This window comes from Hemibagrus wyckioides, linkage group LG12, assembly GCF_019097595.1.
Source record: "Hemibagrus wyckioides isolate EC202008001 linkage group LG12, SWU_Hwy_1.0, whole genome shotgun sequence".
Classification (NCBI taxonomy): domain Eukaryota; kingdom Metazoa; phylum Chordata; class Actinopteri; order Siluriformes; family Bagridae; genus Hemibagrus; species Hemibagrus wyckioides.
Window position 1 is genome coordinate 10,614,894 of NC_080721.1, and position 24,426 is coordinate 10,639,319.

Here is a 24,426-nt window from a genome sequence, read left to right on the forward strand (position 1 = left end):
CTTCTCCCAGCTCGCGCATTTCCGTATCCCACACGCAGCCATAAGCCGAACGCTCGCGCATCACCATTATCCTCCAGACGCGAATATACTGTACCGTGGGCTCTCAGAGCTGTGCTCGCGTTAATGCCCATTCGTGAGCCTTGCTAAGCTAGCTTAGCCTTAGCCATGTAAACATTAGCATGTCTGCTGACTTTGCTGAGTAATTATTGCAAAGAACGGCCAATGAAATGCACCGAACCGTGCTTCTGCATTTAACCGGGGATTGCACGCTAAATTAGGTTTCATCTTACGAGCGATCAGGCTGCTCGTGCCAGGAATGGGGGGAGTTGGGGAGGGAACAGGGCCTGTGCTGCATATTGCATTTCATGCAACCTATGAAAAATCATCATGGCCTTATCGATGTGTGTGTTTGTTTCCCAAAGCCGGAGGAATGTTCTTCATCATCATCATCATCATCATTATTATAGTGTTGTGCTGAAGATATAAATGAATACATTATAAGAACTCATTACATTTCAAGCCTGGCCTTTTTTTTTGCAAACTGCCCAAAGATGCAGTGCTTAGCTCCTGTGAAAGGTGAACTGAAAGTGTGACGTCATCGTTCATGAAGTCCTAAAATAAACCACTAGATAGGCTGCATGCATGTTTATGTAATAACAATAATAGCGTGGTTTTTGTTTTTTTTGTCTTTTAAGGATTTCTAGATGCCTAGCCTTTTGTGATGTCCTCTTTTCAGGAGTTAATGTGATGGCTGACATTAAGACTGTGTGCTAGAGTGCTGTGTTATTGTTAAAACCTTAGGAATGACGTTTTTTTTAATCTATTTCTCCTTTAACACTTATTGCATGTTGGAGTTTTGTATATTTTCTGAATTATATGGTTATAATGAGGCTTAGCTTTATCCTGTCTGTTACCCTCAAGTTTAGGAATAAGTTCATTTTTGAGATTTATATCAGATTTAAGAAGTTGCTTGTGTTTATTCCAAAGAATTGAATAATTTTCAGGCTGTAAAGCTATATTATAGGTCTAGTACGTTATCTTTTCTAGAGTTACGACTTAAGCAGGGACTTGTATTGTAGATTCTGTGCCTGATAGGGTGAAGATTTCTGTGGGAGGATGTTTATTTATCGTTTATGGAAGGAGTCTCCAGTGTCAGAGCTTTAGGCTTTTTTTGGACAAACTGCATTTTTAGATTAAAGTCATATATAAAGAGGCTGGTGAGGACTAACTGATTATAATATAGTGGTTATAATATAGTGTTTTTATAGACGTTCCACATCATTAACTGTTACTATAAAGGGATAAATATTACAACAGGCTGTCCTTTAATATATAAAAACAATTGTTAGAAAAGTAATCTACTTGGGGATGGTCAGGCTGCTTCACATGGTCGAGTTCTTGCTTATTTCTGACAAGTATTTTATTTAAAACTTCCACATTAAATTAAACATATAAAGCAAATAGATTCATATCATTTTTAACAATATTAAAAATGATCACTTTAAAAAATTTTTACCATTATGGCTGTGTTTCAATGAGGTTAAAGGGTCAGGCTGTCTGATCTAGAAAATACCCTAAAGACCTAGTGCTTTAGCAGCGAATACATTTACAAACGTAATATCTCACTTTAAAGTGATTTTAATCCTCTCTTTAAAAAACTATAATACTTAGATGATTACATAACCCACAATTAAAGGTTAGCTACTTATTGAGGTTGAAAGCAGTAATGTTGGCACATGTCAGCTGGGATACGGAGGTGAGGTGTGTCGAGCCTCAGGGCTTCGCTGTGTGTTGAATGTTTTCTTTTCGAGAGAACGTGTCAACATGTCAGAGTGTGCGCTGGCGGTCAGGGTCGGCCGACTCGGAGACGCTCCCACACGCCGCTGCAGTCGTCCCGGTGAGGGACCGGGGTTATGTTCCATCACGTGGCCTAGCGAGGTGACCTCATCTGAAACGGCAGACACACACTGCATCAGATCGCCCTTTCACACAGTCGATACCTTTCACTCTGAGCTCCCGTGGGCACCGGGCCGCATTTCAGCGGAAAACAGATTAGTCTGGATTTGCTCTGAACGTATTATTTTCTCATCGTGAGTTTGTATTTGCTCGAATTGGTGCAATTATACACTTTCCTCTGAAATTCTCTCCAAGAAAACTTCCTAAATCTACACATGTAGAAAAGAGGGAACTAAACTCTACCATCTCACTGTGTTGGAATTTGCCTTCAATCTGTTTTTCTTTTCGGTTTCAATCGTTTTAATAGGTACATACTTGCATCTTAATTACCTTTTAGATTATTGTTTTAAAAGCTACACTACCTCTGGGTTTCTTGGTAAAAAATTAAATAGTAAAGGTACAAAAGGCCTCAGGGACATGGAATCACACAGTACTGTACTCCATTTTCTGAGAGGGTATCTTTTTAAGATTAAGCTTTTTTATTTTATTTATAAAAACTGGAAGGTTGCCATATTATTTGCAGCAACTACAAACAGTGTACTGATGCCTGAGAGTGAATTAAGTCACTTAAACATTTAAAACTAAATAGTAAACATTAAACAGTAACAGTAAACACTTAACACTCCAGAGTAAACACTCAACAGTAGGCACTAAATACTCAAGAGTAAACACTCAACAATCAAGAGTAAACACTGAAGAGTACACAGTAAACACTAAATAATAAACTCTAAACACTCAAGAGTAAACAGTAAACACTCAAGTAAACAGTAAACACTAAATAATAAGCTCTAAACACTCAAGAATAAACAGTAAACACTCAAGTAAACAGTAAACACTAAATAATAAGCTCTAAACACTCAAGAGTAAACACTAAACACTCAAGAGTAAACAGTAAACACTAAATAATAAACAGTAATCACTCAAAAGTAAACAGTAGATACTAAATAATAAACTCTAAACACTCAAGAGTAAACACTAAACAGTAAATAATAAACTCTAAACAGTAAACACTAAGCACTCAAGAGTAAACACTCAATAATGAAGAGAAAACACTAAACAGTAATCATTAAACATTAATCACAAAACCCTACATTTTAAGTACTAAACAGTAAACATAACACAATAAACAATAAAGACTAAGCACTAAACATCAGGAACTAAGCCTTAAATATTAAACGCTAAACAGTGCTAGAGGTGTGTTTTTGGGAAAGATTGACAACCGCAATACACAGAAAACACTAAACTCTAACCAATAAACATTAAACACTAAATGATAAACTATAAGCAGTAAACAGTGAACATTAAGCATTATAAACAGTTCAGCATAAACAGTAAACACTGATCAGTAAACACTAAACACCAAAATAACAATAAACACTAAATAATAAATTCTAGAAAACTCTAATAAGCTAGACAGTACCTAAACATTAAACATTATACACCAACAGTAAACACTAAGCACTAAACACCAAACACTGAGCACTAAACAGTAAATTTCTCTACTCTTCGTGTAGGGCTGAAATTCATGCCACCTCACGCCTTCTCTTAACTCAGGTTGCTAATGTTGCTCTGTACTTGTACAGTGATTTTCCCAGAGCCTGCGCTCATGCATGAGGTCATTAGACTATAAATCCTGCAGCTTCTCTGCTTTACTGATCCCTCCGGCTAAACCGACCGATCGAGCCGCACGCACTCGTAATATCGTTTTCACATGCACAGGCCTGCCGGATAATAAGGGCGGAATCAATAAGCACCACAACCACGGTGAAGCTAATAGGGTGTAATTGATTAGGCCTGGAGCATTATCATGCTTAGCTTTGCGTCGGCTTTTCCGAAATGGATTCACGATGCTTTCGGGCAGAAAACGATTGAAGGCTTCAGCACAAATTAGAAAAGAACATTCATAAAAAACGTTATAAAGCCGATCTTCTTGAGCAGAGTGTACTGATGAGAGACAAATCGGACAGAGCGAAGGAATAAAGCACCGCTGCATCACTCTCTTAAGTGGAGACGTGAAGCGAGGGTTAAATCCCACTGGCACCACTTTCAGCTAAATGGCATTGTGGGATGTTGTTGATCTTTTGGCTGCTCCCTACATGCATGAGGGGTCGCCACAGCGGACCAACTGGTCCACACAACAACTTGGCACAGGTTGCCCTTCCTGATGCAACCCTCCCATTTTTATCCAGGCTTGGGACCAGCACTGCATCCAGGGGCTGGGGTTTGAGCACTGGCTGGGAATCAAACCCAGGCCTTCCCCACATGGTAGGTGAGAAACCTACCACTGAGCCACTAGTGAAATGGCATTGTGAAGAATTTAGTGAAGAAAAGTTAAGACTGAAAATGTCAACTCAGGGTTTCATTACAACATAAAGACTAAAAAATATATAATAATAAACATAAACATGATATGTGACAAATAGCTAAAGCGTCATAGTGTCATAGTGCGACTGGATGCATGAAACACTACAGGAAGTGATGAGCACATTAAAAATGAAAGTTAAGTGTAAGAAGTGATATTACTCCTACAAATAAGGGATCTGTCAGTGTGCTAATCTGGCGATGTCACATTGATAGCGTGAGAAATTACACCGCAGAACAGTACAATGAGATCTGAGTGCTGCTGTGAAATGCTTTTAAAACATCGTCAACATGTTTATCATATAATAACTACATATTATGATTATTAGTGGTGAATATTAGTCACCAAACTCTGGTGGGTTTTATTAGTGTAACACTGATAACAATTTGAATCAGAAAATATTGTGTTATATATTATATTGTGTGTTGCAGAAATAGCTTTGAATATTGCAATATGATATTTATGTTATATATTCAGTTTTGATTGGAACGTAGGCAAGATTATATTTATTATAATTTATTATAATTCATTGTAATGCTTTGTTGAAATCTTAACCTTAATGCACAAAACGTCCTAATCTGACTCTCAAATAGGCTTTTTAATGATGTAGGTCTACAAAATGTCACAAAAACAGAACAAGAAAATAAGATATTTACACTGAAAAGGAGAAAAATAACTGATCATTTTGTACAATTTTAAACATTAAGTAGAACATTTTAACATCAAATCAGCAGCTTCCAGGGAGTTTGTAATTATTTAAAGCTATTAGACTGTCCTGATATCCATGATCTCGATCTCGATCTATTATATCGTCATATTCCCCAGCTCTGTTCTGTCTACATGCATGCTTACTACATAGTGTATAACATAATGTTTATATTCTATTATTCATTTCAGTTTAATTCAATTCAATTTTAGTTGTATAGTTCTTCGAACATTGGAAATTGCCACAAGGAAATACAGAAAATTAGATTCATATGTATTATCCCTAATGAGCAAGTCAGACTTCATGAGGAAGAAGTCGTCTTCATCTGGGTGACCCCGGAGAGAGCGATTGTACATAATTCCCTTTCTATAACTGTAGAACTGTTCACTATAAAGTCACGTAACCAGTAGCCTTTGAGGCAACTTATAAACATAAGTGTATCTTCGGCATAATTTCTGGAATCTTTTTTTAGTTAGACTAGTTTTTTAGTGTTTTCTTTTGCTAACTAGATTTATAGAACTGTTTGGATTAGTGTGTGATTAAAAACAGAGACACAAGGAGTTCAGGCTGGTTCTTTCGAGGTCTTGCACTGCTAATGGATTTCGGTTGTGCTGAATCACTGGTGGAGCGCGAGCGTAGCGATAACTCTCTTTATCTGCGTGTTAACGGCATCGCGAGAGCACGAGCGAGGCGACAGCAGCGTGACTCTGTACTGAACTGTTATCACACCCACTCCAGACAGAGGTTACGGTTAACATTCTGAGCTAGTGCTCTGGAGATTATGAGTTCAGATCCCTGCGCTGCCTGAGGATCACTGCTGCTGCGATCTTTAACCATCATGTTAGCCGGATCATTAGCTAGGTATCCCGTGTCAATCCTGGATAAAAGCATAAAAGCTTTAAATGTATTAAACCGTGAGGTAAACATTCTACCTTTGGCTTTTAGCTTCGTTAAGCTTTAGTTGCTCCAGTTTCACCACAAAATTTTATGTAGATGATTCACGAGCAGATTTTTCACTTGAATCTGACAGCTCGCTTCCCTTCAGTTATTCTTCAAACTTGTTTTTCTTTTCTTTCTTCCCAAGAAGTGGGAACTCTGACTGACTGAAAAGAAAACACATTTAATTCTCCAGAGGTGCTGCTTATTATTCCAGAAAACATGATTTAACTGAAAAAAAAAAAAAATATATATATATAGTTTGATTTATTTTGAACAGAAATCTAAACCTTGTTGGAGACCTATATTATTTATTTTTTTCAAATGATGAAGTTGAGCTTGAGTATGAGAGCACACACTGATGAATACTCTCTAACACTCACATTAGATTTTTTTTAGCTTCCTTGTCAGTATATGTGCTCAAAGGTATAACAAGGATTTTTTTTTTTTTTTTTTTTAAAAACTTTATGTATATAAAGCACATTTAGGACATGTGTTTAGTTCAGTTTGTATACTGATTTTTAGAAACAGAGTCAAGATTTATTCATAAAATGTATTTCACTCAACTCATTTGATTCTTTTTTTCTTTTAATAAATTATTCATTCATTCATTCATTCATTCATTCACTTACTTATTTATTTATTTATTTATTTATTTATTTATTTATTCCTTCCTTCCTTCCTTCCTTCCTTCCTTCCTTCCTTCCTTCCTTCCTTCCTTCCTTCATCCACTTATTCATTTAATTATTTATTTATGAATTTATTTATTCATTCATTCATACATTCACTTTATTTATTTATTTATGAATTCATTCATTCATTCATTCATTCATTCATTCATTCATTCATTTATTTATTTATTTTTGTCCATTTAGCCAAAAATGATCAGAAACACAGTCTGTTGGCTGTTGATAAACTGCTGTGTATGTACATTACTCCACTGTTATGCTTATACAAGTGACAGAAGGTCAGCAGAAAATACAGTTCGCGTTCATAATCCCGATGACGTGTGTAACAAATGAATCGTCAGCTAAAATGCGTGACAGGTCTGCTAGTGAATGAAATATCGAATCGCCGTTTTGAAAAGAGATACACGCAGTGTTCCTTCTGATTCGTCTATGATGAGTAATTAATGTCCTGTTAGAGGAAAATATCCGACAGCAGGGTGATGTAAAGAGGCCCGAGCGAGCGGGGCGGAGTTACTGTTATCACCCTGAAGATAATTCTTTTCCGAGAACAGAATGTCACAAAGTGTTTTATTCCACTTCTGCCAAAGAAGCTTTCCAAATAAGTTCTTACAATTTATTTATTAATAGTTTTATCCATTTATAGTTACATTTCAACTTTAATCTTGTGGAAACTAGTTACTTTCTAGGTAACTAGTAACTAGTTTCAACTTGTTGGTTACTATAAAACAATGAAATACTAGCTGTTACTATAGAAATAGCTGTTACTATAGAAACAGTGGCATGCTAGCTGTTACTATAGAATTAGCTATTACTATGGAAACAATGGCATACTAGCTGTTACTATAGAAAAAGCCGTTGCTATAGAAAAAGTGACATGCTAGCTGTTAAGATAGAATTAGTTGTTACTATGGAAACAATGGCATACTAGCTGTTACTATAGAAAAAGTGACCTGCTAGCTGTTACTATAGAATTAGCTGTTACTATAAAAACAATGGCATACTAGCTGTTACTATAGAATTAGTTATTACTATAGAAACAATGGCATACTAGTTGTTAATATAGAATTCGCTGTTACTATAGAAACAACGGCATGCTAGCTGTTACTAGAGAATTAGCTGTTACTATAGAATCTAAGGCATTTTAGCTGTTACTATAGAAATGTAATAATAACTGTCAGAGCTGCTGTTATGGAAAATGAATCAACACATTTTCTTGACCAGTCAGAACTGAGAATTCAGCAGTATGGTGATTTGTGTGTGTGTGTGTGTGTGTATACTACATCGACACGGTCCAGACTGCACTGCACTTGTTTCTGTGACGCAGATTCTCCTTGCGTGAACCCGCAGCAGAAAGACACACATGCGCAGAGTGACACGCTGATCCGACTGAGTAACCTAAAGCTCGTAAATGTGACAGTGTTGGACCTGTACTGACCCGCAGTCAGGCGGCATGCTGAGATTAGCTGCATTGTGTAGTGTTTATCAGAAGTGTTGACACGGCTTTACAGCGAAGCCCGAGAGCTCACTGTTTGTTGCCATGGCTGTTGTTTGCTGCGTGGCCTAATTAACACGCGGCGGCGGCGAGCGCTCAGGCCCTCGCAGGCACTAAGCTGACAGTCATAACAAATTTGTTTATGTTTGCATGTTGTTGAATGCTGACATGAATTCATTTTAGACGACTTGTGAATATGGCAGGGGTTTTTTTTTTCCCACTTTCAGGTTTTGAGGATCTCTCTGTGACAGTTCTACTTAGCATGTAATAACAGTGTTCACTCTTGCTTTCAGTTCTGAAAATAGCTGCAGAGCTCCATTAGATGCAGTCATTTATTTTCTCTGATTCATTTCATCTCCCAAACTGAATCTGTTAGATTTGCTAATGAGCGATTCTATTTTGTTTTTAGCCAGAGGATGTTTTCATCAGGGTAAAAATATGAAGGCGTTCTATTTGCACTCAAATGAGTCATTTCCAGTTATTTTAATGTACCAAGTATCTCTCTCTATCTCTTTTTCTCTCTCTCTCTTTCTCTCTCTTTTATCACACACACACTGGATTAGCTAGCCTAATCCTGTCCTGCTAGCAACCATTAGGTTTAATATCATATATTGTTAGCTACCAACCTGTTAGCAAAATCGAAAGCTACTGGCTTTAATGTTAGCTAGCATGGGAGAGAAGCTGGTTTTGGTTTCACTTACATACTATAGCATGTAGCCAAATGCTAGTGAACTAGCTAGTGAAATGCTGTCCTCTCTGTTTAAGTATATACTATTTTGATAGTTAGGCAAAATCTAGCTACGTAGCTTGTTACTATGACTAGGTATTGTTGGGGTGAGGGGTGATTGTTGGTAAAGTAAGTACTTAGCTGCTAGCTTCAGTGCAGTGCTATGTAGCTTATAAGCTAAACCAGGAAGTAGCAGTTCAATTATGTAAGCCTATTGTGTTTGTGTTTATGTTCATGTTATTGTGTGTATTGTTTGTGTGTCTATTCGGTTTGACAGAAGAACATAAAAGTAAGCATGATTTTAATATGAACTTTCCAAATACCATTCAGCCATTAAATTATATCTTTCTCAAACTATGACATCACTTTTTTATCAGTTTTATTTACAGTTATGGAACATTCATGAAGCAAGTTACTACCTGTTTTCCCGACAAACTGCAACTCATCTTTCTCTTATTCTCTCCTGAAGCTAAGCTAAGATGAGATCGAACTTTATTAATCCTGAATGAAATTCTTTTTAAAGTTACAGCTTTAACCGATGTCTGAATGCTTTACAAAGCCGTGACACTGGAGACTCCTTCTAAAAACGCTCAGTAGGAAACGTCACCATAATCGACGATAACTTAACCATACGTCCTTGTGTATGGTGTTACTATGGAAACGATAACAGGAGCATTAGTATAAACCTTGAAGCAATAATTAATCGGCACATTCAGACCAATAAGGGAATTCAACAGTCCTGTGAATAGCAATGAAAAAAATTTATGCAATTATTGAGATCTAAGCATTTAATATCATTTCAGTGTATATAGTCATGAAGGATGTTAAACTTTATAAAACCTTGCCGTCATATTCCAGTACGATGCGAAGATTTGAGAAAGTATGTGTTCTGGATTTCTGGTTCTGGCTTTAAGTTCAACATCACCTCAGCTCCAGCATTTATATCTTGAAAAAAATAAAAGAAATTGGATCGGATTAATCACAAACAAGGGGATCAGATTAAAACCAGCTCTGACGTATCAGATCATTTCTGACACTATAAGTACATTCTTGGTCTCAGAGCTTATTGTCCTTTCACAATGTTGGAGAAATGACACTGTTTATTTACGCATTTCTTTTTTCTCTGAAAAGAATTTTGCAGCAGTAGGCTGATGTGTGTGTGTGTGTGTGTAGGTGTGTGTGTGTGTAGGTGTGTGTGTGTGTGTGTGTGTGTGGAACTGTTCTAAACCGGCTGAGCTGGTTGGACTATTGTGAAGACTGTGCAGTGTTTTTGAGGGCAGTAGTTCCCATTTGCATGTCAACTTGATTTTCGTTATGGTGTGAGCAACGCTGCGACACACAACACAACACTACACAACACTACACTACACAACACAACACAACACAACACAACACAACACAACACAACACAACACAACACAACACAACATGTAACATCAACCGACCTGCTAAACATTGTACAGAATTTACTGCTATCCAGAGTTTGCTGGAATTAAAATGCCATCTTGCATCTTTCACAGAGGGGCAGCTATTTGTAAATTACCTATAAAATATATTCCAGGGATTTAGATTTATTTGATGAACATTACAGTTAAATGTGTTCGGATAATATTCAGTGTTTATTTAAGTGAGTTTTTCTTTTTTGTCATCCTGGACAACAGGAACGTGAGTTGTTTTGGAGTTATTGAGATTTTTATTAAGAGATTTTAAAAGAGAATTTTAATTCACGTGACCAGTCAAATAGACAAATGATTATAAGAACATAATAATAATAATAATAATAATAATAATAATAATAATAATAATAATAAATATAATCAATTTGATAATGATGAGTTCTGATAAATACATTACAGTAAAAGATGAAGGGCATGCTGGGTGAAGTGTACATCACAGACCACAGTTGGTCCCAGGATCCAGCTCTGATAAGCACACAGTGCATTTGTCATCTGTTCCTCATCGAACAATTGTTTCTATAAACAGGCACGATGGAGTTTGTTACCTTTTAACAGTTAAAAAGCGATGTTGTTTTTGTTCGAGGTGTGAACAACCACGCGATCAAATGCCGAAGGCCATCGAGCACTCTGCTCACCCACGCTCTCTCTTTCTGTTTGCCTGGGCACGGATCTACTTAAATGTCACCCGCCTCACATTATAACCCTAGTACAGTGTGTGCAAGCCTACTTACGACAGAAATGTGAGACAGTGCACTTTCCGCTGAGGGCTCTTGGCAGGGACGCGTGTCTCCATCTGCTCTCAGTAAACCAGGAGGGGGAAAAAAAAGAAAAGGTGAAATTTGTGAGATGAATTAGAGCCAGAGCTAAAGCTTAGGTACCAAATGCTGTCCATGTATTAACCGGTTTTCCCCTTAAACCAGATTCCTCCTAATCATTACAATGCTCAGGATTCAGGTTTGGTTTAAATGGTCAGGGCTTAACTTACAACTGCATTTAATTCCATTTACTAGAAGTCCCTAAAGTGTCACTCAAGCCTGGCTGGAGGTGTGTAGGTGGTGTGTAGAATGTAACTGGACCCTCAGTTTTAATGCATGTCATGACACATGCTGTAATTTCAACGCTGCTGCTTCAGGCAGTGTTTATCACAGTATGTCTGGAATGAGCCGGTGTGTGTGTGTGTGTGTGTGTGTGTGTGTAGCGTGATTCAGAGTGAGATGATGTTTAACCCTCTGTACACACGCTAGTTTCTCATGCCGCTAGAAATTCATCTCTTTATGTGGCGACCGCTAGCGTTCTCGCTCGTCGGTGTGACCTGATCAGCTCTGGTTAGGTTTTGGTCTGAGATAGTAGTGGGGCAAAATGTGTACACTCCACTGTAACCTTTATACACATAATTGTCTCACCTTGAGAATAATGTAGTTCTAATGTTATCTAGACGTATGAGAAGTTGACTGGAAAGATTTGTCTTTCTGATCCGCCGTTCAAACACCAGCTGAATTCAGACTAATCTGAAAACTCACAGAGCAGGCGTGGCTTGAAATTGATTGACAGCAGATGAGCTGTCTTGTTTCCGTAGCTTCAGATTCCTCTTCTTGGCTGACGTGGTCTTCTCTAGATTTGCCTCAGCGTTCGGTGAGTTTTGAGATGCTTTTCTGCTCAGCAGTGTTGTAAAGTTACTGTAGACTTCCTGTCAGTTCAGCTCATTCTGGCCTTTCTCTTCTGACCTTTCTCACTAAGCCTTGGCTTAATGAGGGTGGTTAGTTATTGGTGAGGTGAAAGTGATACAAGCCTTGGCTAAGATTGGCCCTGCAAATTTTACATAAAACGTTGACAATCTAAGTAAAGAAGATGGGCAACAAATACCAACAATAATATATAGAGAAAGTGGTATTTTAGGCTCTCTAAAGCTCTACTGAAATGTCTGCGTATTCCTACACATATACTATATTGCCAAAAGTATTCGCTCACCTGCCTTGACTCGCATATGAACTTAATTGACATCCCATTCCTAATCCATAGGGTTCAATATGACGTCGGTCCACCCTTTGCAGCTATAACAGCTTCAACTCTTCTGGGAAGGCTGTCCACAAGGTTTAGGAGTGTGTTTATGGGAATTTTTGACCATTCTCCCAGAAGCGCATTTGTGAGGTCACACACTGATGTTGGACGAGAAGGCCTGGCTCTCAGTCTCCGCTCTAATTCATCCCAAAGGTGTTCTATCAGGTTGAGGTCAGGACTCTGTGCAGGCCAGTCAAGTTCATCCACACCAGACTCTGTCATCCATGTCTTTATGGACCTTGCTTTGTGCACTGGTGCACAGTCATGTTGGAAGAGGAAGGGGCCAGCTCCAAACTGTTCCCACAAAGTTGGGAACATGGAATTGTCCAAAATGTCTTGGTATGCTGAAGCATTCAGAGTTCCTTTCACTGGAACTAAGGGGCCAAGCCCAGCTCCTGAAAAACAACCCCACACCATAATCCCCCCTCCACCAAATTTACACTTGGCACAATGCAGTCAGACAAGTACCGTTCTCCTGGCAACCGCCAAACCCAGACTCGTCCATCAGATTGCCAGATGGAGAAGCGCGATTCGTCACTCCAGAGAACGCGTCTCCACTGCTCGAGAGTCCAGTGGCGGCGTGCTTTACACCACTGCATCCGACGCTTTGCATTGCGCTTGGTGATGTGTGGCTTGGATGCAGCTGTTCGGCCATGAAAACCCATTCCATGAAGCTCTCTGCGCACTGTTCTTGAGCTAATCTGAAGGCCACATGAAGTTTGGAGGTCTGTAGCGATTGACTCTGCAGAAAGTTGGCGACCTCTTCGCACTATGCGCCTCAGCATCCGCTGACCCCGCTCCGTCAGTTTACGTGGCCTACCACTTCGTGGCTGAGTTGCTGTCGTTCCCAAACACTTCCACGTTCTTATAATACAGCTGACAGTTGACTGTGGAATATTTAGGAGCGAGGAAACTGGATTTGTTGCACAGGTGGCATCCTATCACAGTTCCACGCTGGAATTCACTGAGCTCCTGAAAGCGACCCATTCTTTCACAAATGTTTGTAAAAACAGTCTGCATGCCTAGGTGCTTGATTTTATACACCTGTGGCCATGGAAGTGATTGGAACACCTGATTCTGATTATTTGGATGAGTGAGCGAATACTTTTGGCAATATAGTGTATATGAAGCTGGTGTTGTGGAAACCATGTAACAAAATAGCATTATTAATATATTATATATGCAGTTGTTAGTTAAAGTAGTCTTTCAGACAAAAAAATCGATTCATCATAACAGCCATGATGAAAAATGTCTCAAAAAATAACACCACAAACCACAAAAGTCGCTCAAGGTTGTCATGGCAACACACTCATTTCCATGCTGTGTCATAAAGTCACATGTTGACCTTTCAGACTGTAAGCATCTTCCAGTTTTGGTTGTGCTTTTGCTCTTAAAATGACCTCTTAAAACACACACTAAAGAGCACGAGCTTGCTAAAATGATGAAATGAATAAAGATTATTAATTACGGCTACCTGACTGTAGGACTAACTGATGTTTTGGATGATGCTGTATTTTGGAGGTTCTTATTTCACAGACAGCTCTTGCTATTCATCAGAATGGAACTGGGTGGAAGCCTTGACGGAATGTGTTCAACAGTTCAACAGTCAGTGTGTAAAACTGCCATTGCTTCTCCCTTTGCTCTCTAATATCAGAGTGTGCACCTCTAAAAAAAAGACAGAAGATGGTCTTAAAACTCCAACTGTCCCCTTTTGAATCCAGCTGCACTATGATTATGTATAATGAGCACCCAGAGATGGAGTTCACACGCCAGAAACGTAGCAACAATGGGATAATTGCAGTGGGCGTGCGATGCTGAGAAGACAGAAGGGCATTGAGCTTAAAACAGCCTTCTCTGTCAAAGCACCGTGAGATCTGTGATGTGATTCAGCTAGTCAACATGGGGACATGAAGTGGGTCAAAATAAAGGCTTTATTTAGTCTCACACTTCAGCAGCTGGCCAGGCCGTTCCTGGAATTAAAGCACGGGTCAGACATTCTTTAATATGATTAAGGCACAGAGGCCACACCCACTTTTAATGCTCCCGACAGGCACAGAGGCCAAACCTCCTTTAATGTTACTATCAGGCAAAAAGGCCACACCTCCTTTAACATTACTGTCAGGCACAGAGGCCACACCCACTTTTAATGTTCCTGACAGGCACAGGGGCCACATCTTTAAGGACACTGACAGGCACAGAGGCTACACTACCTTTAATGCTCCTGACAGCCACAGAGGCCACACCTCCTTTAATACTCCTGACAGCCACAGAGGCCACACCGCTTTTAACGTTACTGACAGGCACAGAGGCCACAATTCCTTTAACATTACTATCAGGCACAGAGGCCACATCTTCTTTAATGTTACTGACAGGCACAGAGACTACACCACCTTTAATGCTCCTGACAGCCACAGAGGCCACACCAACGTTAATACTCCTGACAGCCACAGAGGCCACACCCCTTTTAACGTTACTATCAGGCACAGAGGCCACATCTTCTTTAAGGTTACTGACAGGCACAGAGTCCACACCACCTTTAATGCTTCTGACAGACACAGAGGCTACACCTCGTTTAACGTTACTATCAGGCACAGAGGCCACACCCATTTTTAATGTTCCTGACAGGCACAGAGGCTACACCTCCTTTAACGTTACTGTCAGACATAGAGGCCACACCCACTTTTAATGTTCCTGACAGGCACAGAGGCTACACCTCCTTTAACATTACTATCAGACACAGAGGCAACACCTTCTTTAACGTTACTGACACTCACAGAGGCCACACCTCCTTTAATGCTCCTGACAGGCACAGACCACATTTCTTTTAAATATGTCCGGCACGCAAAAAGTCCACACCTTTTTAACTTCAACCTACAGGCAGAGATACCATGTCTCCAGCTGACAGACAGGCACAGAGGCCTTATCTCCTTTAATGTGACACGTTATGTAACAGAGGTCACGTCTCCTTAAAGGTGACTGCCTCACAGAGGCCACATCTCTTTTCATGTGATTGACAACCATAGAGTCTACCCCTCCAGACAGGCACTGAGATTACACCTTGTATACTGAGATTGACAGGCCCAGAAGCCACACCTCCTTTACAGTGGCTGACAGAAACAGAGGCCACATGTTTTTCACTGGGACTGACAGGCAGTAAACTAGTAATAAAACACAGATGTCTGAAGAAGAGAGCCATTCATTGTTCCAGCTCTTATATGTGTAGCACTGCGGCCGAGTGTGTGCGGGGCGTAAATAATTTCCGAAGTGGAAAGGTTGTAGATTTGGGTTGCTGTTTTCGTGAAACATGCTCGGCCTTGACCCACTTCCCCACCTTGTGCCTCTGGATTTGAAGCGAGGTATTTTTATCAGATGTTGAGTCGCCTCAGGAGGAGATGTCCTTCTGGTCTTGAAGTTAAAGGATAAGCAAGAACTCATGGAGTCTGAGTGGATGTGCTGCCTGAGTGTGTACAGTAAAGACTAGGTTGAACCGAGACAGGGGTGAGGTATTAAATATTAATAACAGGTATTAGTGGTTTAATGATAGGCATTAATGATTAATTGCCTAACCTTTTATCATTCTTTACAATATTATCACAGTATTGTATGATGAAAAATTATTTCAGGGAGCTAGATTTTAGCTTAACAACTTGGAATTAAACAGAACTAAGCTGTTTAAATGGCATCAGATGTCTGTGTGACTTATCTTTCGTATTTATCTTCCATGGCACTGTTGATGGAACATTGCATTTAAATATGGTGTTGCATTTAAATGAGGCAGCTCTGGCACCTCTGGGATCTTCAGTTTAATCCTGATACTAATCCTAGGTGACTATCTGTGCAGTGTTTCAAATGTTATCCCCTGTCACCGGGTATCTGTCTGGTCCTCTGGTTTTCTCCATTCTCCAAAAAACACATATTAGTTGTGAATGAGTCCATGTGGTGTCCCATGAGTGTATTCCCTCCTCAAGTGTCGTTTTCCTGGGATCGGCTCCAGTTCTACTGCGAACCCCGATCAGGATAAAGCACTTACTGTTTGAATGTGTGTTTGAATTTGTGCAAAATAAGGAATATTACAGAAACAGTTAGCAAAATCTGCCGTCTCCTCGTGAATGTTAGGTAGGACTAGTGACGATGATGGGAAATGTTGTTAACATCACATCCTGTGTATGCTTAGTTGAACTGGTGTAGGAACTGCATAGCGGAAATAACACACAGCATAATAGAGACAAATTGTCTCTAGATTTGGCATATCTATGCTAAATGTTAGCACAGGCATGGTTTACTGGGTGAGCTAACATAAGTACTGTTTGTGATACGGTATCAGTTGCACCTGTCAGATTAACAATTAACAGTGCTGTTGTAAATAGGACATGACTTAAATACAATCCGGTCCATAAAAGGTTGAAATTGTGTGACGGGCGTTCTTTTATAACACCTCTCCTTTCTTTCATGTCCTCCCACCTGTCCTCTGACTGCTTTCTCTTTTCTTTTCTTTTCTTTGACAGTTGAAAGGGCAAAAGGCCAGCAGGTGTGGATCAGACGCACTTCCTCTCTAGGTGCCATCACTGTCCCCTACCTGACCGGCCAGTGGCCCCGTGACGCCTACGTGCTCTATCCATCGCGCACGAAAGACAAATCCACACAGGTAGGATCACTACGAGACCTGCTTTAAACACTCAGGCTGTCTGTGCGTCCTATTCTTTTTGCGGCTTCACCAGAAGGCCGCGTGCCTTGGCTAACCGTCGCAATTTGAGGATGTTATGCATTCAAGCACACTTGCGGTTTCGACACAATATAAGCGGCAGTAAAGTTGTTATAGTCATGACATGCTAGATAATAACGATTTTGCTAGCACACATCTTTTTTTTAATAGGATGTAGAGACAGAATGTCAGAGGAAATGAGACACGACTATTAGGAATATCAACTTTTTCCTCAGATGTGTTTCTGAGGATTCCAAATGACTAAAATTCACTTCACTTTAACTTCAGTTAGCATTGACCGTATACACATCTGAGTCAAACTGAGAACTACTGCAACTCGTGAATCCTGAACTAGTGGAAAATACCCTAGAAAGAAAACCACAAGAGTAGGTTGTTGATGAGGGATATTTTATTGCAGCTTCTTTTATTTGAGACAAAATGAAAATTTTTAGTGACACAAAGCAAAGAATTATACTTTATTTTTATTGTAAATTTATTGTAAATGCTTTAGTAATTGACAATCATCAGCAATATTATAGATTTCTGATGGAAAAACAAAAACAGATTAAGTTGCTAATTCGTAAATGTTGAAAGCAAGTAGTTGTCATGGAAATGTACATCATAATACTGTACAGGCCCATTTAATAGAAAAAAATAAAAATCCCTGTCCTTAAAGATGTCTAAATAAGTGATTTGCAATGAGATTATCTCAGACAGTCTACTGTTTATGTCGTCAGAAGGAAAGAAAACAGTGGAAATTTTATAAAATCTCTGGCCAGACGTCTTCTGTGCCGTCTTCTATCGTTTCAGCGTGAATGGGAAGCTTTGGAAATTGCTTGCTTTAGTGTGTACCCGGTTTTAGACGTGAGAATGTGCGCAAACTTTATTTGAACTTCTTTAAATAAGGACCGTGATTAGCCCTGATATCAGAGCTTTGACCACAGATTATCTGATCACTATAAGAGTACCAGACTGTGAGATTTGACCTCTGTTCAGCGCCTAGCTGATGCACGTCAGACAGCGTAGCGTAGAGGTATGAAGGCGGTCCAGAGGAGTCACGTGATCTGGGCCTTTGTCCAAACATGACACTCGGTAAAAGGCTTCATCGGTAGCATTCAAAATAGCACATCAGAGGACGGCCGGCTTCGGATTTAAATACTCAAATTCACTCTCCTGATGATGTCACGAATGATGTGTTTAGGTTTCGGAGCTTAGGCAAAAATAGTATATTACGTCCTACGAGTGCTCAGTGCAGATATAAGGAATAAGGAAGTTCTTTCCCAAGTACTTGCTTCAAGATCACCTGCCGCCAGGTGTGTCCCTGAGATACAGATCAACGAAATCTCACACCCCCACCTGCCACCTGACGCCTCTGCTTCAGGGTGAGATTTAGCACCTGCTGGAGTCGCGCTGATCCTGCAGGCAGTGACCTTGTGATGCCCTGGTTGGCTTCTTCCTCGAACACACAAAGCTCTGATTATAGGACTCGGTGTGTGTGTGTGTTCTTCTTGTTAAACTTCCTTCTTTATTCCGTCCTGCGTTATCTCCATCGTTTAACAGCTGCTCCGTTAAAGCCGGGGTTAGTCCTCAGTGCCTGTTCATCTCATGGGAAAACTAAAGGCACAGAATTAAGCTCAGCGTCTGATCAGTGACTTAGATTCTGGTAACATACAGGATCAAACTGCAAAACTCCTAAATTAAGATCAATCCTGATCTTCGTGTCATTTTTAATTAGATTAGATTAGATTCAGCTTTATTGTCATTGCATGTGGGTACAAGGCAGAATGCAGTGTACCTTTCAAATGCAAAAATTAAGACTAAAATCAGGGTTCTTGCTGTGGAAGTGGGAATCTTATTAATTGTAACATAAATATAAGATGGGAGTCAGTCAAATCTGTTCATTGAAATGTAATGAAACCTCTTGCATTCGCAGACGTCGTACCCAGAGCCACTTACATTTATTTATCTCATAAGCAGTGGAGAGTTAAAGGCCTTGCCTTAAGGGTCCAGCAGTGGTAGTTTGGTGGTCCTGGGATTCGAACTCACAACCTTCCAATCAGCAATCAAACCCCTGAACCACTGAAATTCACAGAGCCTCGTGTTTAATAGCTATATTTTAGGCAGCTGACGTGAGTTCAAAATCAAGCTGTAAGATTTGGGATTATTATCTTGTGCATATTATTTTTTCTTTTCTCCGAAAATAACACCGCAGATTTTTTTTGCTGCGCGTAATCTGCGCCGCTCTAGACGCGTCCACGACGCCACGATGGACTCGACCTCGGATCTGTTTACACAACAATCCACGTCCCGTATATTCTTCTTCATCTACCCGCATCATCTAATATTTATAAATATTTATTATTATCTGTCTTAGGAATTGCGCCGCAGCACTTCATCCTCAGCTTGATGTTGCACTGCACATGCTGCACAACTGCACATCTCTGCACTTTATTCCAAATATTCTTCATAGTGTTGCAGTGTACAGGTCAACTCTGGTTTATGTAAATTCTATTTTTATTTTTATATCGCAAACAGTCGGTAAAAAGCATTTAACAGCATATATATATATATATATATGGTTGTGTGTGTGTGTGGGAGAGAGAGAGAAAGACCAATGAAATTTGAATTGGATTTGAATTTGGACGTGTACAAACAAGACAACATTGTTTTACACCCAACGAAAGCAGCAATAAGCTTGCCTTGCATCTGTGGGAACAGAAAAAAACCCTGAATTTCTTTTTAAACGCAATTTCAGAGCGCTCAGGTGTCCTCGTCCGATCCGCACAGGTCTCATCGTGTCTGATTTCAGCCGAAGTTTCACATGTGCCTTTTTTTCTAGCTCATCTTATAAAGAAAAAAACGTAAGCTTTCTGGTCTTTTTGCATTTACTAAAGACATATTTAACATATTTAAAAGGAGACGATCCTGCGCTCCAGCCTCTCTAGTGGACTCGCTGTTGTTTTTAGACTCCAGGCCCTTCTTCTTTTTTTATTAAAACCAGGCATTCTTTCTGTTATTTATAGTGTTGTTTTAAGACACCCGGTTCCACTTGATCACCCAGCTCATAAAGCCAGTAGAGGAGTCTCTCTCCGAGCTCTCGCATGATCTCACATGCATCCTGTTTTTACTGCTGCACACAAACCAAAGCCACACAGGATCTCTGCTCAGCTCTCACACACACACACACTGACACACTCCTACAAAGTTGCAAATCTACCCAGCATGCAAATCGACCCTCTTTTGATGCTTTTTTTTGTTATGAATATTTGTAAGGATGTTGCTTGAAAAAGACATTGCACTGAGAAAAATGTTAGCTTGATCAGGGTGGACAAATAAAATAAAAATAATTTCTGGAGCTAGCTCACCAGGTCACATATTGTACACGGAAAGTGATTAGTCATTAGGTTTGAAAGTGGTGCTTGGTCCTCGCATCACATGTAAAATAATTATTCGAGTCTGGCTAATGTTTATTTTCTTTTCAGCGTGTTGTGCTAGCAGCTGGGTTAGATGACGGCTTTGTACTCCTAATTTATTTCGTTCAGATTAGTCAGGGTTTCCACATACACACGTTTTTCTGATTCTGAAAAGATAAACTATTATATATTCGTGCATTCAGTCAGTCCTGTTAGCATCATGGAGATGTGTGTGGTGCAGCAGGTGGTGGGATTCAGAAACACACTAGCTAGTTTAAGTATAGCTAAACAACTTTGTGTTACAAAAGCTAACAAGAGTAACAAGAGGTTGGACTTATTTTTCTATGAAAACGCAAAATCGCCTGGTTCTACCGATTTGTCCATCGCTGTTGATGTGATTGTAGCGTTTATATTTATTCAAAAATGAATTCAGAATGAATCCTGAAGATATTCAAACTGAAGCCATTCGTACACAATGACTATCCTGAGACGTTCAATATTAGACTTGGGTTAAATTGGTGCTTGAATTTGGTCTGTTCTTGATCAGTCAGTCTGAGTCCCTGACCTTTGTCTGATATATGACCACATCAGCCTTTTAAAAGAAACCTGTTTGCACCGGTGGAGAAATCTACATGTCTCTTACAAGAAATCCCACGCTCTCATTGCCGCGGCCTGGGTTCGATTCCTGGGCAGGCCCAGTTAACTCTCAGTGCTGGTCCCAAGCCCGGGTTAAATGGGAGGGTTGCATCAGGAAGGGAATCCGGGGTAAAACCTGTGCCAAATCCAAACTGTGGCGACCCCAAACAGGGAGCAGCCGAAAGAACAATAATATTTATTTTATTGCGATATTTAAAAGTCCAGACTCAGAACAAGGCTAGACTGAAGATGAGACTAAAACCACAGCTCCGCCTGAATGCTTAAAGACAATACAGTCTACAGTCTACAGTCAGCTTTAACGTGTTGTTAAGCTCCTCTTAGCCAAACCATCAGTGCATATGAGTAATGCATATCTCACACCTCTGCACTGCTATGCTGATTTTTGTATTTCCTGGATCCGTCTTTGAAGCGTCTGAGGTATAGATCAGCCGTTGGCTTGGGGCTAAATGTATGAGAAAAACATACACATTAAACGTGTCTCAGATTTACACGCTATTCAACCATGACGCTGTGACACCAGTGTAAAGTTCATGCATTCGTTGTATGACTGTATATAAAGTGCATAGACACTAGCTGTGTTTTTTTTATCCTTTGTACTATATATATACATATATTTAAATGACATATGCAAGTTTCAGTTTTAAATGCGTAGTTACTGGAAGTCACCAGGAAGTGGTACACATATGTTAGCTGCCACTGAGAGAGAATTAGCAATATTAACTAATGATAAAGGTTACAAGATACCGAGGACGTTCTACTCAAGCCTTAAACATGATTAAGTAAAAAAAACAAAACAGGACAGAGTGTGCTAGAATTAATTATGCGCCTTTTGACCAATCAGAATCCAGAATTCAGCAGATCCTTGGGATGAGTTTGGAATGGTATGTGTTGGTTGTCATATAAAATCTAAAGATCAGAAATGTTTATAAAATATGATTATTTAAGAAATCAAGTTATTTAATGGTGGTCAAAGCCTGAGGTTTTTAAAGGGGTTTTATGTACAGTTGGTTAGTAAATATATTAAAACAATGTATTTTAATAGTACAGCTACAACTGATATTGCTACTACTACCACTAATAATGATATTATGGGGCATTGGCGGCTCAGTGGTAGGTTTCTCGCCTACCATGCAGAAGGCCTGGGTTTGATTCCCAGCCCAAGCCCTAGGATGCAGTGCCTGTCCCAAGCCCGGATAAAATGGGAGGGAAGGGCATCCGGCATAAAACCTGTGCCAAATTGTTGTGCTGACCAGGGGGCCCACTGTGGTGACCCCTCACACACACAAAGGGAGCAGCCGAACGATCAACAACAACCGCTAATGATGTTACTTCTAATACTACTAATGTCCTTCTATCATTAGTAATAATGTTACTAGTACCATTATTCAATTTATTTTTATAGCGCTTTTAACAATAACGATTGTCTCAAAGCAGCTTTACACAAGTATAGAAAGATAGAAACATTATAAAATGTAAAGTTAAGTTCCTATTTATCTCTAATATTAATCCCTAATGAGCAAGCCTGTGGCGACGTTGGTGAGGAAAAACTCCATGTGATGATATGAGGAAGAAACCTTTAGAGGAACCAGGCTCAGAAGGGAACCTCATGATCATTTGGGTGACACTGGACAGTAAATAATGTCCTTTTTTTCAACAATTTAGATATATTTTTCAAACACCAAAGTACAGTAAAATAAATCATAATGCAAAAAATGAAAAACTATTAATTTTAAGTCAATAATTAAAATGGAATTAGGTATGTAGGTGGAGATACTTTGATGTATTGCATATATATAAAAGCTGAGATTTTATGTGATGTAAAAACATGCGAGTAAACTGAAAAAAAGCAGTCTGAAGCTAATCTGAAGTTAATAGGGGACAGGGAAGGAAGAAAGCCAATAAACGTTGGTACATGTGCACTAGCTCTTCTTGACTCTAGACTTTTCTGGGTCTTTCTTTAATCCCGGAGCTGTGAGAGCTGTGGCGTGGCTTTACTGTGCTGGAAAACACACACAGGCAGGTGGTGAAAAGACTTGGCAGCACCCGAGCTCTCTTGGCTCTTTTTTAATAGAAAGCCGACGAGATTGCCTTCAAAGCCGCTCCGAGTTTCCTCGGCTCTGAAGCTGATCTATCTATAAAAGGCTTGTCTTTGAAATGTGACTTCCATCTTCTAGATGAATGGAGTCTTCCTCGAGACCTGCTACAGCTGTGAGCGCTCCAAAAAAAACGGTCCTTTTTTATCCTCTCTTCAATATATTTTCCTCCACGAGCCAGAAACGCAGCAACACGCACAGGAATGCTGGTAACACTCACGTGATTGGACAGTTGCCTGTGATTCAGAAGCATCTGGGAAGAAAAACGCTTTTCCTTTGTTCCTCCTCCTGCCTGCGGAGGGCAGCGCTCACGTCACCGCGGCTTCTTTTTATAGCCGTCTGCTTTGTCGTTATAACTTATTCATCACTCCGGGCCAAGGCGTCGCTATTTCTAATTTCCTACTCGAGCCCATTCCACTTCAGTTTGTAATGCGTGTGGTGATGTTGATGGAGGATTTTTGAACAAAGCTTAATCACAGAGCTGATGCTAGCTGCTGCTAGTTGGATGAAATGATCTAATGGAGATTACCCACGGGTTTTCCCTCTTACGGCACAACCGGCTAAGGAATTCTGTCCAGAACATCATGTTTCTCTAGAAATGTTGCATACTTCACTTACATTTTGATTACATTTACAGTAATCACTTAATTCTGGACCGGATTCTTCTTCTTCCCATCAGAAGTCACATAGGGGCGGTGGTAGCTCAAGTGGTTAGGGCTCTGGGTCATTGACTGGAAGATCGGGATTCAAGCCCCAGCACCACCAAGCTGCCACCATTGGTCCCTTGAGCCAGGCCCCCAACCTCCCTCTGCTCCAGGGGCACTGCATCATGGCTGACCCTGCGCTCTGACCCCAACCCCAAAGGATGAGATATGCGAAGAAAGAATTTCACTGTGCACACTGTCCACAATTGAAATGTCATGTGACCACACCTGATTCTTTTCCACATTCATGACATCTGTCTCTGGAAGGCTTTGGAGTTGGTATGTCAATAAAACAATCCAAAGTAAATGTGGAAAAGAATCAGGGTTTGGTCTTGAAGATAAAAATATATAATAATAAGATCTTATTAAAAAGATTTTAGCACATTTGGTATTCTGCCTAGAGGAAGTCGTCCACTAATTTTAAATAACCTGGTCAGGGAGGAATCTGGCAACCGAGAGACTCTGTACATGATG

General features: G+C 39.9%; 1 protein-coding gene across 1 annotated transcript in view; it reads left to right on the forward strand.

The window, feature by feature from the left end:
• Window positions 1-24,426, forward strand: part of glcci1a (glucocorticoid induced 1a) — a 41,368-nt gene that overhangs the window by 1,239 nt on the left and 15,703 nt on the right. Inside the window, exon 2 of the mRNA XM_058404976.1 lies at window positions 16,889-17,028. Within this exon, the coding sequence (XP_058260959.1) occupies window positions 16,889-17,028 (140 nt within the window). The remainder of the gene's footprint in view (window positions 1-16,888; window positions 17,029-24,426) is intronic.